We start from the raw sequence: 19,501 nt of genomic DNA, 5'->3' as shown, positions 1-19,501 counted from the left end.
ATTCATCTTCTTAAAGGTGAATAAATGGTGTGTCCAAATTCAAATTTCACCCTGTATATAACAATGCATATTCTTACCAACTGAGTTATACTTACGGAAACTTGGCTGCAAATTTTCTATATCTATGCGCGTGCAAGTTAACATTTTTTTTGTTTTTTTCATACTTGGTGTGTATCGAAAATGTGATGGAAATCGTATGACTCGAAGTCTGTACAAGTTAAATTGTGATTACTTGATTTGGAACATAATCGGTGTTGTTTGTTGTTGAGTAATGAATAACTGGCCTAATCCCATCCCAAGTCTAACATTTGACCCACTCTGTGAATTGTTTCATGTACATGTACTGTAAATGTGATGCGTTGAATTGAATTTAAATATACACCAAGCAAAGTAATAGCATGTGGGTGAGTTGTAGGGAATGGCAACAGCAAGGTCATTGGTGGGTTCCACACCATTTCTTCTTACCTCTCTCCCATACAAGAAGAAGAAGAAGTTGATGAAGAACAATAATGCACTAATCAAATCATTCCACTTGTCATCATCATCATCTTCTTCCGTCCAAGTAACAATGTCCACGGACAACCTCATCCAACAACCTCATCCATCCTTCGAAATACTCGGAGGCGCACGTGACCGTTTCCTCCCATCTCTCACTCACGTGACACGCCCCTACAACCCTTTCCCCTTCATCACTTGGAACCGCCACGTCGAAACCATCTTCGCTTCCTTTTTCCGATCAACCCCTGACGTCACCCTCCGCCGTCACTGCCTCAGAACTCAAGATGGCGGGTCAGTCGCTCTCGACTGGGTTTCCGGTGACGACCGTCGCTTGCCTCCTGACGCTCCACTCCTCATTTTACTGGTTCGTAGTTTAAACTTATTTTTAAGTCAACCAAAGTAAAATTCTATCTATCTGTCGGGGGGCCTGAGTTTGAACTCTGGATTCTCCAATTCGTGACTCTAACTACTAGATAGAGTATGAAGCACGGATACACTACACTGACACGCCAACACAGCTAATAATTTAAAAAAAGAATCACATAATTCAGTGTAATTACAAGTGTCGGTGTCTTAACATCAGGACACGCCTAATCCGAGGAGTATCTATGCTTCATAAGAGTACTAAAAAGTAAAATATAAATTTTTTGTTTGTTTATATGCAGCCAGGCTTAACTGGAGGTAGTGGTGATTCTTATGTTAGACACATGTTAATCAGAGCTCGAAATAAAGGATGGCGTGTTGTTGTGTTCAATAGTCGTGGCTGTGGAGGTAGCCCTGTTACTACTCCTCAGGTGAATCATTTTCTTCTAAATTGCATCTTCGGTGGTCCACTGTGATTTTACTGACACTTCCCTTTGTGCTTGTGCAGTTCTATTCAGCATCGTTTTTAGGAGATATGCATGAGGTTGTTTCCCATGTCTCTGATAGATACCCCGATGCTAATTTATATGGCGTTGGTTGGTCACTTGGGGCAAATATTCTTGTTCGGTACTTGGGGCAGGAATCACACAACTGTCCTCTTTCTGGTGCTGTATCTTTGTGCAATCCATTCGATTTGGTTGTGTCAGATGAGGACTTCCGAAAAGGCTTTAACAAAATTTATGACAAGGCTCTTTCCTCAGCTCTCTCCAAGATTTTCAACAAGTGCGACAAATTTATATGTTATTGATGTAATGTTATTCTAACTACATATGACAACCATTTTATTTTATTTTATTTTTGGGTGCAGACATGCTTTACTCTTTGAAGATATTGGTGGTGAATATAACATTCCACTAGTTGCCAATGCCAAGTCTGTTAGAGACTTTGATGATGGACTCACTCGTGGTAGGTCATACTAACTTGTAAAAGTTGGATAGATAGATAGATCAAAATTGCCAAGTATTATTATCTGCTCTGCTGAGATACTCTTCTATGAGGCTTTGCAGTTTCTTTTGGATTCAAGTCTGTGGATGATTACTACTCAAACTCAAGCAGTTCAGATTCCATAAAACACGTTCAAACACCTTTGCTGTGCATCCAGGTAGGAAATTTTGACTCTATAAAGCTGTTACCCTTGTTTCTCTTAGATATGTAGTTGCATAAAGTTGAAAAGATATAAACAACTGTCTGCATTGTTATCCACTATCAAATGTGATTTGCACAATCTCCATTTATTGATTCAATTATAATAAGCAAGGGTTATATGTGATTTTAAGAAACATAAATAGTGTTTGTTTGGACGAAATAGGTCTGAAAGAGATCACTTTACCCCATCCTGTTATCATGAAAAACTCACTGTATGAGATGATGCCAGTTGATGACTCACAGCATTCTCCTTTTGAGTGCTTCATATTGAAAATTCACTTGTTGTGCATGTATACCTGCCACTCCTGATTGAGAGATTTAATAAGGCAACAAGTGAATTTTCAATATGAAGCATGATTCCTAAAGTGTGTGTGTTTGACAAAAGCTGATGTTAGTATAAGTTACAGCAAATTATTTACTTAAATTTCATCAAAAGCTGATAATGATAATAGCATGATTCCTAAAGTGTGTGTGTTTGACATTTTCCATTTAAAAAGATTGGCAATGAATTTGTTCTTATATTATATAGAGTTTATGCTATTTTGTGTTGCAAAAGAGTGAAATTTAAACGGGCTAATGGAAGAACAAAGTGTATTGGAATTATGAAGTTAATTTCCAAATGGGACTTATCATTTATTTAATTTTAGATTAAGCTATCCAGCTTGTAAGTTGTTACTGCTAATAGCCTTAATCTCTGGAACTGGTTAGAATTTTGCATCTTCAAACAACAACAACCAAGCCTAGTCCCACTAAGTGGTGTCAGCTAATAGCCTTAATCTCTGGCACTGGTTAGAATTTTGCATCTTCCATCGTATAAAAAACAATATATGATGACTTTCTTTTTCCAGGCAGCGAATGATCCGATTGCTCCTTCTAGGGGAATTCCTCGTGAAGATATCAAGGTATGCAATTTTGTTTTGAATTACGCAATATAGTGTTATCTTTGTTGACTAAAAATGTATTCGGTAACTGTGTAAAAGAGATCGAGAATAGGAAAAGAACAAATAGAGATTAAATTATTATAATGTTTCGATTTCATTTGTTGATGAATGGTATGGATAAGATGATACATGTAATGACTTTAAAAGAAATTTTATCTGTATTCTTATCGTGTGTTGATATCGTATTTATCTTTCTCCAGAATTTTATAACAAAATTTCCATTTATGGAATTCAAATGCCGACGACGCTATTTTAACTACATTTCTCATACTGTTTTCTTTTACTTCACCCTCTGTTATATACCAAGCATGTTGTGATCCTTTTTTTCAACCATCACATTTTCATATGTACCAATGGGCAATGACACTCTTCAGGTTGGTCATTGTGATTTCATCACTGACAACTGATTCAGTGGATTATTTTATGGTATACGTCACTTGGTTGTTAAGATATGTTTGGGTTCACTGCAATCATGTTAGGATGAAGTCACTGCAGTTATAATCTTGTAATTGTTGGATGAAGATCAAATGACCCATATTAAGCAACAGCCAATGATATTTAATACACAGAATCTGAATGTGAGCTGTCCGATCTTCATATAACAATTCTTATCATATGAAGATAGTTGTTATAACCAACAGTTTTTCTTCTGTAAAAGATGAATACCATTTATATTAAGTAGGGTTAGTCTTTATTTTGGGAAAGACAAATATTAGTGTGTTAGTCGTTATGCTAGTCTTTTCTCCAACTCCTTTAACCCTTAGCCCAACCATCTTCAGGGTTAGTCTTTTATTAACATGTTTAATTTTATTGCTCCATATTGAAGAATGATCGTTTTATGTTGTCAGGAAAATCCAAACTGCTTGTTAGTAGTGACATCTAAAGGTGGTCACTTGGGGTGGGTTGCTGGTGATGAAGCTCCACTTGGTGCCCCTTGGACCGATCCTTTGGTCATTGATTTCCTTCAATATCTGGAGACAGAAGCAGCCAAAGCTTCACAAACTGGCAGCAATCCTGGAGTTAATAAAGAGACATTCCACCATCTTCAAGTGTAGTGTGAGTGTGTGACAGTTTGTTACATTTTTCGTCGTTCATTCATCAAGTACATTCACAAACGGAACATTCTGGAATACTCTTAGTCGTGGATGTGCTAACATGTGGAAGCAACTACATTCTTGTTCCTCCTCCAGCAAAGCATGGTGAATATTATTTATGATAAAGTATATAATTTCATTTAATGAATGGTTATAGAAAATATAGATAGAATAAAATAATTAATTTGTACTGTAATTCTTTAAACATTCATGACTGTAATTTATTTTGAACTTTTAGAAGTTTATCATCGATTTCATTGTTATTTTATTGCTACACTTCTAAAACGATTCCATTCTTCCTATATATTATATAATGTGAAAGGTTACTTGGCCAAACATTGCAGCAGTTTATTTAGTATAATAAAATAGAATTAATAAAAACTATCATGAAAACATGAAAATTATGATGGAAAAAAGTATACCTAATCTTAAGCTGAGGGAGAATTGTGTTAAGTGACAGATAATTGGTACCGATAATAGCTTAAGAAAATTGCTTTTCTGACAAAGAATACTTCCTATCGACACAAGTAAATGACCAAATTACCCCCAGCGGTAGTTAACTGCCTCTGGCATATGTGCCGGCAGTTAACTGCCGCTGGCTTTGCTGCTTTTTATTATGATTCTACGCGTTTCGGTAGAAAAATCAAAATAAATCGAAAGTTATTCAGAATTCTACAAAACTTTACATACACCTCTATAAAAATACATATAGATGATGTGAAAAGTTTTGTAACATTCCGAATAAGTCTCGATTTATTTTATTTTTTCGACCGAAATGCGCAAAATCGCAATTGAAAAAATAAAAAAAAACGAAACTTATTTGGAATGTTACGAAACTTTGCACATCATCTATATGTATTTATATAGAGGTGTCTCTAAAGTTTCGTAGCAATTCGACTAAGTCTCGATTTATTTTGATTTTTCAACCGAACCATGCAAAATCGCAATTTTTTTCAAGTGCGAGTCCGAAAAAGTGTCCTAAAGGTTGAACTTTTTTACGCTTTTTTGCACTCATGTTTAGAACAAAAAAAATAACATCTCCCACAAAAAATTTGAATTTTTCGACAAAGGACGGATTAAATATGAATTTTTAACGCGTCTAAAATTTAAGACACGAAAACATCAACCTAAAAATTGAATTTTGAGCTGTTTTTTTTTTTTTTTTTTTGCAGACACCTCTATAAAAATACATATAGAGGATCTGCAACTTTTCTTAGTATTTCGAGTATTCCTCAATTTATTTTGATTTTTTTACTGAAACGCGTAAAATTACAATATTTTTCTAACTGCGCGTCCAGAAAAGTTATATAGAGGTTGAATTTTTTCATTATTTTTTGTACACATATTAAGAACATAAAAAAAAAAAAAAAAATTCCCGCAAAAAATTAAAATTTTTCGACAACGGATGGATTAAGTATGAATTTTTAATGCGCCAATAACTTAAGAAACCATAACATCAAAACGTCGACCTAGAAATTGAATTTTGATCTGGTTTTTTGCAGACAGCTCTAAAAAAATATATATAGAGGGTCTGTAAAGTTTCGTAGAATTCTGAATAAGTTTCGATTTATTTTGATTTTTGGACCGAAACGCGTAAAATCATAATAAAAAGCAGCAAATCCAGCGGCAGTTAACTGCCTCTGTAACGCCATAGTCATTATTTTATTTATTTATGATTTATTTAGAGTCTTTTATATGATTTTAAATAATATTTGTTGATTATGTGGTGTGTTATATTTTATTAAATGATTTATTTTTTGTATTTATTAGAATAATGAGAGAAATAGAATTAGTATGGAGTTTTGGGGGTTATATTTTAATTAAAGGAATTAAGTGGAGTTAATTAGAATTAAGGGGGAGTTAAGTAAGGAGTTGGAGAAGTCAGAAAAACTATTTTACGTACAAGCAGTTTGGGGAAAACAAGAGATAAAGCTAGGAGAAATGAAGATTCTGAATTTTGTAGAGTTTGATCTTCAATTAAGGTAAGGGTGAGGCTAACCCTCGATGATCATAATATATAATTTCTGAAAATTGATTTAACATGAACGTTCCTGAAATAGGAATTGGGGAATTAGGGTTCTAATACCGATTTTGAGTTGAAAAGTGTAGGAGACATGTTAATTATGCTTAGAATCATGTTCAGATCGTTTTTAGGATTCTGTAACATTGCTGTAATCAGAATTGGGAAGGTTGGGATTGTTGGAGAGAATTTGAGAGATTATGCAAGATTGTTGGAATGAGCTGAATTGTTGTTGTTGATGTATGTTTTATGTTCCTTTAGATGCCTAGTTGTATATTGAACCTGTAAACATCTGTTGGAAAACGTTTTGGGTGATCAGGGGATTAAAATTGGGTTTTGGAATGAGAGAGAGTTTGAAACCTGTAAGTTTTTGCACTGCTCAGATGAATAATCGCTTAAGCGAACGACCCGTCGCTTAAGCGAGCATTCAAGTAAGCAACCCAGAATTCTGAATGTCAGTTCGCTTAAGCGAACCCGTAAGCGAAAAATTAATTCCTCTCTGCCAGAAGTTCGCTTAAGCGAACCGTTAGCGAGCGGAACCCCAACTTTCTGTGAGCCGGTCGCTTAAGCGAGCCAGCCGTCGCTTAAGCGAAGAAGGTCTTAGTCAGCCACTTTTTGAATTTTGCTTCGTGCACTAGGGGATCCTTTTGAGCATTTTTGAAATGTTTCCTTCAACTTGTATAACCTTTGTATATGCAATGAATCCTACTAAAACTCTTTGGTAATCGAATTAGTTGAATCTTGTGAATTTTGGATATGATTGAATATGAAACTATGGGAATATTTATACTATGTTGATGAATCTTGCTATTAAGAGTCGTTGTGTCATAGTTGACTAAGAGGTGGAGTATGTCATAATTAATTATGTACATTTTGTTGTCGTCGTTGTCGTTGTTGAGTTGTATGTAGATATACACAAGTGGAGTCAGTTGCATAAGCATATAAAGCGGGAGGGCTCTTGCTCTGGAACGCCTTGTCGTTCAAAGCGGGAGGACTCATGCCCTGGAACACTTTGTTGTTCAAAACGGTGAGGGCTTATGCCCTGATGAATGCTTTAACCATTCAATATCCGGTGAGGGCTTCTGCCCTGTAAATTGGTACCACATGCATAGTCGCATTTGTTGAGGAGTCTTAGAGGTGTTGTCATGTCATTGCATGAGTCGTCGTTGTCGTTGCTCGAATTGCCATATTATTGATGATGTTGTTGATTATGAGAAACATATGTATATTGGATATTCATTGATATTTTAGGGTGTTAGATTCAATTGATGATATTATATATTATTGTTATTGTTTGTGAATCTCACCCCTTCTACTTGGAAATGTTGCCCTTCCTATGGGTAACTTGCAGGTGATCCTGAGTAGTAGGTGGTGGCTCAATGTCTAGGGCTCTGATACATACGGGATGAGATTTATTTGCTTATTTTCATTCCTATGTATCAATTTTGGAACATGCTGATGTAGCCCTTGTATTTGATTATGGATTTATTTTGATGAGGCTTTTATGCCAAGACTGTTTAGTGGAGAATCAAACATTTGATGTTGTTGTTTTTAATGAAAATATTCCGCTGCAAAGTTTTGATGAAACTGTTTAAGTTGTTGTTTATTAAATAGTTTTATATTCCATTTAAGAAATATTGAAAAGTAGTGTGACATGCCCGTTGGGGATATACTCTGATGTATTATTTATTATTTAATTGCTTTGGGATAACAGGGTGTTACAGCCTCTGGAGGAACCAGCGGCAGTTAACTGCTGGCGCATATGCTAGAGACAGTTAACTACCGCTAGGAGTAATTTGGTCATTTACTTGTGTCAATAGGAAGTATTCTATGTCAAAAAAGCAATTTTCATAGCTTAAATTTAGGTGTTAAATGGACTTTTAAATGGTTCTTCATGATTTGTTGAGAATTGCTCTTCTCCCGTATGTTTTTACTCATTTCCGTCTTACGTGAGTTAACTCACACTGAAAAATACACCTGCGTGAGTTAACTCACGTTCGGTTATTTGACGGGAATGAACAAAAACAGATTGGAGGGGAGCAATTATCTGATTTGTTAGCTGCAGCTTTTCAGAAAGACCAACCTCATTTCCATCCAACTGTTTTCCACTAAAAATTCGAGTAAATAGTCAATTTCCCTCTGAAATTGTAAGTTTCGTCAATTACCCCCCTGAAATTAACAAAACTTCAATTACCCCATGAAATTGCATAACGTTAATCAATTTACCCCCTCCGTCAAATTTTTCTGTTAACTGTTTACAGTTATGATCAAATACCCCCCTGAAATTTTGCACTTATGTGCATAATGCCCCCTAAACTTAAAAATTTATATTTTTTTTTTTATCCTTGACTCAAAAGATATTAAAGGCAAACAAATTAACAATTATTGGTCATATAAATATGTATGGAATGTATGTTTATGCAGCTATTGGTCATATAAATCTTTATGGAAGATATGTTACTCTCATGTGTTTTAAATATATGCATATATAGAAGACTTTGTTTTACACAAGTTGGTAATTATATTAGAGTATGCAGTCATAAAGTACACAAGTTTTTTATAATTGTGTGCCCATATGTTAATATCTGCAGAAGGAAGAAGAAACAAGACTTGTTGATAAATACGAAATATGAATGAAAATGCTGCACATGACAAAAACATGATTTCTTTGGCATATATTCATTCATTTTCTTGTGAATAGAATTTTTATGACAATAGGTATAATATACTACTTGGATAACTAAATGTATGATTTTTGGTAAGAAAAAAAATCTAAATTTTTAAGTTTAGGGGGCATTTTGCACATAAGTGCAAAATTTCAGAGGGGGTATTTAATCATAACCGTAAACAGTTAACATAAAAATTTGACGGAGGGGTAAATTGATTAACGTTATGCAATTTCAGTGGGGGTAATTGAAGTTTTGTTAATTTCGAGGTGATAATTGACGAAACTTACAATTTTAGGAGAGAAATTGACTAATTACTCCTAAAAGTTCCAAACAAAATTTACTTCGAAGTATTCAAGTGTAGAAAAATAAATTTTTGTTTCTTCAAAAAAAGTGTAGAAAAATAAAGCTTATAACAAGCTAATAAGACGGTGCGCGTTCAGCAAGGATTACAATTTTCCAAAGAATACCAAGTCAAAATTAACTTAGCAAAAAATAAATGCACATGTGGGTTAAAGATATACACAATAGTATAAAGATAAAAATAAATCAGATAAATAATAGTAATTTCTCGGAAAATATTTTTTCATATTTCTCACTTAAAAAATGAGACCCAATTTATTGAAAATTTTGGAATATACACAAATTTTACACACTAACTCATAGCTGGGACACATTTTCCTCTCTGTCCCAAAAGACACCATCTTTATCTCTTTACTTGTCAACATCTTTCAAATAAGCATAAGTAAGCACCAAAAAGAATTGCTCTATTCTTCTCTCAAGTTACTCAATTTTTTTTAGGATTTATCGGATCGTAACTCCCATTTACATAAATATACGGGGAATTACGACCCGGTCGTTTTTTTTTATTTGTTTTTTGATTATATTAAATCATAACTGTTGAGGCAAAATCCCTAATTAATTTTAAAGATAATAAACCAATATGATTAAAGAATTAATGGACTTTGATTAATTCCTTGGTATTTAACTTGTGCTCTTGAGTGTTTTACTAAGATAGAAACAAGGTTTAGATAATACCAAGAATCAAGAAATCAAAGGACATTTGAATTCATGATCTAACACTGAGGTCAGAAAGTTAGATCAGAATGTTGCTTGAAGATCAGAATGTTCAAGCAGAGATCAGAAGGTTGTTCTTAAACAAGCCAAGAGTCTCAAGAACTTTGATCAAAGGTCATGCAAGGCACATGTGACATGGGTATATGTCCAGAAAAGTACATTTGCATGGATCAATCAAGCAATAAAGGCATATACAAGGATTATGTCAAAGAAGGCATTCAATGTTCATTTAAGACTATGAACATTGATGTACTAGGAATATTTCACAAAGGAATATCATCCTAGATGTTATTATCACTGCTCTTCATTATTGTTTCACTATTAGGATTTGATTACATCAAATGATAGTCTTACAAATCATCCTAAGTGAAACAGATGGAACATTCTGATGATCAGAATGTTCAAGCTCAGCTCATGCTTACTTTATGAACAGTATAGTAGGTGAAAAGCAAAAAGCAAAAGCAAAGCAAATCTGTCATCTTCAACAAGAGATAGACACGTCTGAGAGTTGGTACTGAACAAGGACAACACAATCTCTCAAAGCATGGGCATGAAGATGCAGAATCCCACTAAATCCTCCTGCACCGGTTCCAAGACAAAATCTGGGAAAGGAACATTCTGATGTATGAAGAAAAGTCCATACATTGGTTATTGTCCAGAAATTCATATGAAAAACATATGCATAGCCCAGAACTTTATGTGTTCATTCATACATGATGAACTCAGATGAAGAACATGATGAACCCAGATGAAGATCATCATGAACATAACAACATTCTGATGTTCATCAGAGATCAGAATGTTTGCCCAGAATTTCAAGTGAAAGCTTGTGGGATCCAGGACACATGGCATAACACCATTGGACATCCTACAATGGCTATATGAGCCCAAAGACTCTATAAATAGAGATCAAGGCATTAGCAAAACTTGCACCATTGCAAAGCATACAAGAAAACAACAAAGGTTGTTTGAAGCTCTTGCAAAACTGAAATTGATCAATCTCTAAGGCTTTCGTTTACTTAGTGCAAATCAATACTCCTTGTTATCTGAAAGATAACTTCTTCCTTCTCTTCTTTTCTGTTTGATTCAACAAACATTCAACCTCCATACAAATTGTAACAAAGTCTCATCTAACTTTAGGGGTACTAAAGTGTTAGTTTGAGCAAAGGTTGTAAAAGTTTAAGTGGTTAACTTAGCAACAAGGTGCAAGCCTGCTGAGGCTTAGAGAATACAGAGTTGTAATTGTTCAGGTGAACAAAGATTGTAAGGTGCAGGACTTGAGAGGTTATCTCAAGCACCATAGTGGAAACTCTCACAAGATTGTGAGGAGTGGACTAGCCCACGTTGGGTGAACCACTATAATTCTCTATGTGTTCTTTCCTTCTTCTCTATACTCTTTAATTATAGTATACACAACACACACTTGCACATTGACTTTATTAAACTGTTTCTGTGTATGAACTTCAGAACGTTCTGAAGTCAGAAAGTTAACTTAACTATTCCAAGTAAACTACTTGAGAATCACTTTTAAGTTTCAAGATAATTTTTAAAGGGTCACAATTCAAACCCCCCCTTCCTTGTGACTATTTTATCTGCTTCAATTGGTATCAGAGCTAGGCTCTAAGGGTTTGAACACTTAAACAAGTGTTAGAGAAAAGATTCAGGAAGCATGTCTAAAGTCAAGTACATAGCTGAAGGAGGATCATCAAATAGACCACCACTCTTTGATGGATCAAACTACTACTTCTGGAAAGGCAAGATGGAACTCTTTCTCAGATCTCAAGACAATGATATGTGGACAGTCATTACAGATGGAGACTTTGTTCCAACAACCAAAGAAGGAGCTGTCAAAGCAAAAAGTGCATGGTCAACAGATGAAAAAGCTCAGGTATTACTAAACTCTAAAGCTAGACTCTTTTTATCATGTGCACTAACCATGGAAGAAAGTGAAAGAGTTGATGAATGTACAAATGCTAAAGAGGTATGGGATACCTTGAAAATACATCATGAGGGTACATCTCATGTCAAAGAAACTAGAATTGACATTGGAGTCAGAAAATTTGAAGTCTTTGAAATGAGTGAAAATGAAACCATTGATGAGATGTATGCCAGATTTACTACAATAGTAAATGAAATAAGATCTCTTGGAAAGGCATATTCTACTCATGATAGAATTAGAAAAATACTGAGATGTCTTCCAAGTATGTGGAGACCTATGGTCACTGCAATCACTCAGGCCAAAGATTTAAAATCTATGAACCTGGAAGATCTCATTGGTTCACTGAGAGCTCATAAAGTTGTACTTCAAGGAGACAAACCAGTAAAGAAGGTAAAAACACTTGCCTTAAAAGCATCTCAACCAAGCTCATCAGCTGCTGATGATGATGTGCAAGAATCACAAGAGTTAGAAGAAGTTCATGAAGAAGAAGCTGAAGATGAACTTGCACTAATCTCTAAAAGAATTCAAAGAATGATGTTGAGAAGAAATCAGATCAGAAAGAAGTTTCCAAACATCAACATGAGCACCAAAACTGAAGTTGACAAAAGTCAAGTTACCTGCTTTGGATGCAACAAAACTGGACACTACAAAAGTGAATGTCCTGACATCAAGAAAGTTCAAAGAAAACCTCCATTCAAGAAGAAGGCAATGATCACTTGGGATGACATGGAAGAATTAGATCCTCAAGAAGATGCAGATACAGACATGGGACTAATGGCTCAGTCAGATGATGAAGAAGAGGTAATTATCTATAAAAATGATTCTTTATATAAAGATCTTGAAAATAAAATTGATAGTCTCTTATATGACTCAAACTTCTTAACTAATAGATGTCATTCTTTAATCAAAGAACTTTCTGAGATAAAAGAAGAAAAAGAAATACTTCAAAACAAGTATGATGAGTCTAGAAAGACCATAAAAATTCTGCAAGATTCTCATTTTGAAATGTCAGAAAAACAAAGAGAACTAAACATAAAACAAAAAGGCATTATGTCTGTACCTTCTGAAGAACAAAAGGAAAACATACTTTTGAAAAAGGAAGTTGAAACATTAAAAAAGGATCTGACAGGGTTTATAAAATCTACATAAACTTTTCAAAACATAGTAGGATCTCAAAATGAAAGTGCTAAAAAATCTGGCTTAGGCTTTAAGGATCCAAGCAAAATTATTGAAAGTTTTGTACCTAAAGATAAAATGAGAATTAAATGTTATTTCTGTGATAAGTATGGACATGATGAATCAGTATGTCATGTTAAGAAAAAATTTATCAAACAAAATAATTTAAATCTTAGTTCAGAACGTTCTCATCTCAATAGATCAGAAAGCTCACAAAAGGCTGGAAAGGCTAAGAAGACATGTCTCTACTGTAACAAATCTGATCATAAAAGACAGAATGTTACTTTTTGAAAAGATCTCTTAGAAGAACTAACCCTCAAGGACCCAACATTACATGGGTACCTAAAATTTTTATCTTGTCAAATGTAGGTCCTGCCTCAGGGTGCAAGAACAAAACCATGGTACCTGGATAGTGGTTGTTCTAGGCACATGACAGGTGACAGGAATTGCTTTCTAACCTTTGAAAAGAAGGATGGAGGACTAGTGACATTTGGAAACAATGACAAAGGTAAAATCAGAGGTAAAGGTACTATAGGTAATCTTAACTCTGCTAAAATAGAAAATGTTCAGTATGTGGAAGGTTTAAAACATAATCTACTTAGCATAAGTCAATTGTGTGATAGTGGATTTGAAGTTATCTTTAAACCTAACATATGTGAAGTCATACAAACCTCCTCTAACAAATTGTTTTTCTCTGGTTCAAGAAGAAAGAACTTATATGTTTTAGAACTGAATGATATGCCTGCTGAATCTTGTTTTATGTCTCTTGAAAAAGACAAATGGATCTGGCACAAAAGGGCTGATCATATAAGCATGAAAACCATTGCTAAACTTTCTCAACTTGATCTAGTTAGAGGTTTGCCTAAGATTAGCTTTGAAAAGGACAAGATCTGTGAAGCATGTGTTAAAGGTAAACAAGTAAAAAGTAGCTTTAAAACTATTGAGTTTATTTCAACTCAGAAACCTTTAGAGCTTCTTCATATTGATCTCTTTGGTCCAGTTCAAACTGCAAGTCTAACTGGCAAAAGATATGGATTTGTTATTGTTGATGATTTCTCCATATTTACATGGGTTCTATTTTTAAAACATAAAGATGAATCTTTTGAAGCATTTCAAAACTTTTGCAAAAGAGTTCAGAATGAAAAAGGTTATAATATCATCACAGTTAGGAGTGATCATGGAGGAGAATTTGAAAATGCATCCTTCAAAACATTCTTTGATGAAAATGGTATTAAGCATAATTTTTCTTGTGCAAGAACTCCACAACAAAATGGAGTTGTTGAAAGAAAAAATAGAACCTTGCAAGAAATGGCAAGAACAATGTTAAATGAATCAAATGTTGAAAATTACTTTTGTGCAGAAGCCATTAACACATCTTGTTACATTTTGAATAGAGTTTCTATAAGAAAGGTTCTTAACAAAACCCCATATGAACTCTGGAAAAATATTAAACCTAGCATATCCTACTTTCACATATTTGGCTGCTATTGTTACATACTGAACAATAAAGAAAAATTGGGTAAGTTTGATCCTAAATCAGATAAAGCTATCTTTTTAGGATACTCTACAACTTCTAAAGGTTATAGAGTGTACAATCTAAAAACCCAGACAGTTGAAATTAGTATGCATATCATATTTGATGAATATGATGAACATTCTCAACCTAAAGAGAATGAAGACACTGAAGTATCAACACTTCAGAATGTTCCCACTCAAAATACTGTGAATACAGTAAAGAAAGAAGATGATCAGAATGTTCAGGATCAATCTCTTCAAAGTCCACCTAGAAGCTGGAGAATGGTAGGAGATCATCCTGCTGATCAAATCATTGGAAGTACAACTGATGGTATAAGAACCAGATTGTCCTTTCAAGATAACAACATGGCAATGATCTCTCAAATGGAACCCAAGTCAATCAATGAAGCTATTATTGATGACTCTTGGATTGAGGCCATGAAGGAAGAACTTTCTCAGTTTGAAAGAAACAAAGTTTGGAACCTAGTTCCAAATAATCAAGACAAAACCATCATTGGAACAAGATGGGTTTTCAGAAACAAACTTGATGAAGAAGGTAAGGTTGTCAGAAACAAAGCAAGGTTAGTTGCTCAAGGCTACAACCAATAAGAAGGTATTGATTATGATGAGACCTTTGCACCAGTTGCAAGGTTAGAAGCCATCAGAATTCTTCTTGCATATGCTGCACATAAAAGCATTAAACTTTTTCAAATGGATGTGAAAAGTTCATTTTTAAATGGCTTTCTGAATGAAGAAGTTTATGTAAGTCAACCACCTGGATTCATAGACAAAGAAAAACCAAATCATGTTTTCAAATTAACAAAAACTCTTTATGGTCTTAAACAAGCTCCTAGAGCTTGGTATGACAGACTTAGCACATTTTTAATTGAAAATGGTTTTTCAAGAGGAAAAATTGATACCACACTTTTTAGAAAAACACATAATACTGACTTGCTTATTGTTCAAGTATATGTGGATGACATCATTTTTGGTGCTACTAAAATAAAAATGTGTGAAGAATTTTCCAACCTTATGCAAAGTGAATTTGAGATGAGCATGATGGGTGAACTTGGTTTTTTCCTTGGTTTACAAATCAAACAACATTCAAATGGAATTTTCATAAGTCAAGAAAAGTATGTCAAAGACATTCTTAAGAAATATAAAATGAATGAGGCAAAAATCATGAGTACTCCTATGCATCCATCTTCAAGTTTAAATAAGGATGAGAATGGAAAATCTATTTCTGAAAAAGAATATAGAGGCATGATAGGTTCATTATTATATTTGACTGCTAGCAGACCTGATATAGTGTTTGCAGTAGGCTTATGTGCTAGATTTCAAACATGTGCAAAAGAATCTCACTTAACTGCAGTTAAAAGAATCTTTAGATATCTAGTAGGTACTACTGATCTTGGCCTTTGGTATAGAAAAGGTTCTAGTTTTGATCTTGTAGCCTATTGTGATGCTGATTATGCTGGAGACAAAGTTGAGAGGAAGAGCACAAGTGGATCTTGTCAATTCTTGGGACAAGCATTGATTGGATGGTCTTGCAGAAAGCAAAACACCATTGCACTCTCTACAACTGAAGCTGAGTATGTATCTGCAGCCAGTTGCTGCTCTCAAATTTTATGGGTAAGAAATCAGCTGGAAGACTACTCTCTAAGGTACACAAGTGTTCCTATTTATTGTGACAATACAAGTGCAATTAATCTTTCTAAGAATCCTATTCAGCATTCTAGGTCTAAGCATATTGAAATAAAACATCATTTCATTAGAGACCATGTTCAGAAAAAGAATATTGCATTAAACTTTGTTGATACTGAAAATCAATTGGCTGACATTTTCACAAAACCCCTTGTTGAGGATAGATTCAATTTTCTTAAAGAAAAATTGTTAATCATGAGAAATCCCAATAAAAATTGATTACTGATCACTAAGGGCCTTAAACTAAACCCCTTGATGTCATCTGATACAAATCAGATAGATCCATCTCAATCTCACACTCATCAGAATGTTCCTGAGTTCAGAATGTTCATCAGGTCAGAATGTTCAAATGATCAGAATGTTCATTGTAATATTCATACGATCAGAACATTCACAAGTTTGTTCATCTGAGTTTATACATTCATGATGTTCATGAAACTCATTTTTGTTCAGAACTTAAATTCTGGGTCAAACAATCTCATGCGTGAAATCTCGTTTTTGACTTGTTCAAAAAAATCCCTCCATAATCTTAAGCATTTAATGCTTGGTTATAAGAAGTCATGTTTAAGGTTTAACCACCATGTAATGGCTTAACCATCAAATCATCCAAAATCCATTCATCTTCCCAAACGGCTACTTTTTCCTTTCTCTCTCCTAGGCGTGGCTTTTTGGCAGTTTTTCATCTTTCCCAATGCTAACTATCATCATATCACTACTACCTTTTTCCTCTCTTGCACGTTTTGTCTATATAATCAGTTACCAACTCTGATTATTTCACTTCCATCTTATTTCCTAACCTCTCATATCTCTCTTCGCAAAAATTCAAACTGCTCTGTTCTTCGTTTTCTGAAAAATGGCTAGAACCAAAACCACCTCAAAACTTTCTGAAGAACATTCTCAACCACCACCATCCAACACCGCTGCTGATCAATCCTCTGATCAACCCTTGAATGAAACTCCCTTACGCACCACTCTTAAGGACGAAATCATCCCTGCAACCAAAACTCAAAAATCCTCAAAACCTGGATCTTCTAAATTCATTAGACCTAGAACCAATCCTACCAGACGATCAACAAGGATGAAGAAACCTTTGAAGAAACCAAAGGTATCCCACGTGAATCTAGTCTCTGACGAAGAGAAGAAAGATTCAAGTATTGATGAAGATTCTGAGGAAGTAACAGAGGAAGACCCAGAGGAAGATGAAGAAGAAGACTCTGAGCAAACTCTCTCTGAAATGATAAAATCAGTGAGAACATCTTCAAAGAAAGGAAAGAAGGTTGCTACTCCCTCTCCTTCCAAAGAAAGCTCATCTTCTCAGGAAGAGAGTGATGAAAATGGTGAATCTGAAGAAAGCTCTCCAAATGAAGAAAAGAAAGTTTCTTCAAAGAAAAGTGGTAATGGAAAGGAGATGGCCAAAGCTGCAGAAAAGATTTATCAAAGGAGAAAGAAGATTGAAAGTGAAGCTTTCTCTATGTCTGAGGAGGAAGATGAACCTGAAGTGGAAAAAGGTTCATCAAAGAAGCATGGAAAAGGTAAGGACATTGTTGTCTTAAAAACATCTAGGGCTGAGAAAATTGCTCTCAGACCTATGAGCAGAACCAAGTATTTCAACCTTGAAAGTCTGGAAACCAAGGCATGGAATATGAAGGAGTTCACTGAACCTCAAGGATGGACCAACTTCATAACTCTTCAAGAACACACCTATGAAGACTTGGTCAGAGAGTTCTACACCAACCTATCAGTTCAGGAAAAGAAGAATCGAAATGAGAAGTTTCTCATCTCATCAGTCAAAGGTGTAAATATCAAGATGACTCAGGAATTTGTCTCTGAAGCATTTAAGATTCCTAATGAAGGTAATCAGCTATACTCTAGTTTTTGGTTTGATGAGTCTAGAGTTAACCGTAACAAACTCATAGTCAAATACACCAAAGAAAATCACACCTTTAACTCCACAAACTTGGAAGATACTCCTAAAATCCTTCACAACATGATTAGGCATTGTCTTTTACCTAGATGTGGATCTTTTGAACTTGTCTCTGATATAGACCTTTGCTTCATCTACCATCTCAGGAAAAAGATTAAGTTAAATCTTTGCTTTATCATCATTCAACACATGATTGATTCATGCCTAGCCATAAAACAAACATCTGCTGGACTACCCTATGGAATGCATCTCACTTCCATTTTCCAAAAGGCAAAAGTGCCTCTTGAAGGAGAGAAACGTAAGCTGGATTTTATGACCTTTTCTTCCAAGACCTTAGGTCAACTCCACATTACTTCATCCAACATGCCAGTCTCCAAAACTTCTGGACCCTCTGGATCTGGTAAAAGAATTTCTAATCAGAATGTTCAGAAAGCTGTGAAGAAAAGAAGGGTTGAAGAGATTACAGATACCAAAACTCCCTCTCCACCAGCAGAAAATCTGTTTTCTGAAGTCTCCAAGCTTGCAAAGGAGATTGTTAAACAAGGAAGCTCACAGTTTAAAGCCTTGATTGGAGAATCTATGACTAAAGAGGATGCTCAAAAGATTGATGATGCATCTCCTCAAGAAGAAGCTGAGAAAGTTAATGAAGCTGAGGAAAGTGAAGAAATCCCTCAAGATGCTGTTCCCAATTCGGTTGATCAAGATCAAAGAGTTGAAGAAAATACTGAGAAGAATACTCAGAATTTTGATGAAGATACTCAGGAAGTGGCTGAGCTCTTGGCTTCAAACATGAATATTGAAGAAGATGTTCAAGATGAACATATGGAATTCTCAACTGGATTTGATCTCAATATTGAAGATATCAACACTGACTTCAACAATGAAGTATTTCAAGATGGACAAGAAACAGCTCAGGAAACAACTACAGCTCATAATGTTGAAGGTTCTGCTCAGAATGTTGCAGTTCCTGCTGCCCAGAATGTTGAAGATATTCCTGTCATGTCTAATCAGGATGTTCAAGAATTTGATGATCAGAATGCATCAAATGAACCTCTTCTAGATGGCCAGCTGTCAGTTGATCCAATGCCTTTGGCATCAGGATCTCTGCCCTCTGAGAAGGTACAGCTCATGGCCCAAAATGGTCAGAATGTTAACCCATCATCCTCCACCATGGGATCTGTTGCAGGTGCTAACAACTTCTTGGTCTCTGACCTCCCTACTCCACACTTCATTCCTTCATCCACTCCTCCACCACCACAAATGAAAACCACCACAACAAGCAAGCTTCCAAACATGGCTGCTTTATTTGACTCTCTCAATACCTTTGTGTCTGCAAACAAAGAGAAACCTGAAGCGCCTCTGGTCCTGCTGAACCTGC

The 19,501-nt window shown here is 35.0% G+C and overlaps 1 protein-coding gene across 1 annotated transcript; it reads left to right on the top strand.

Moving 5' to 3' along the window:
* The first annotated feature begins 334 nt into the window (after positions 1–334).
* Positions 335–4,378, top strand: LOC25479443 (embryogenesis-associated protein EMB8). Its single transcript, XM_013588147.3, has 7 exons — positions 335–862; positions 1,164–1,292; positions 1,370–1,644; positions 1,730–1,827; positions 1,929–2,023; positions 2,916–2,969; positions 3,857–4,378. The coding sequence occupies exons 1-7, from the start codon at positions 419–421 to the stop codon at positions 4,061–4,063; spliced, it is 1,302 nt and encodes a 433-aa protein (XP_013443601.1). The 5' UTR covers positions 335–418; the 3' UTR covers positions 4,064–4,378.
* The last annotated feature ends 15,123 nt before the right edge of the window (positions 4,379–19,501 follow it).

Source organism: Medicago truncatula, chromosome 4 (assembly GCF_003473485.1).
Source record: "Medicago truncatula cultivar Jemalong A17 chromosome 4, MtrunA17r5.0-ANR, whole genome shotgun sequence".
NCBI lineage: Eukaryota > Viridiplantae > Streptophyta > Magnoliopsida > Fabales > Fabaceae > Medicago > Medicago truncatula.
The sequence above is the reverse complement of the archived record's forward strand: the minus strand, read 5'-3'. Positions and strand labels throughout refer to the sequence as shown.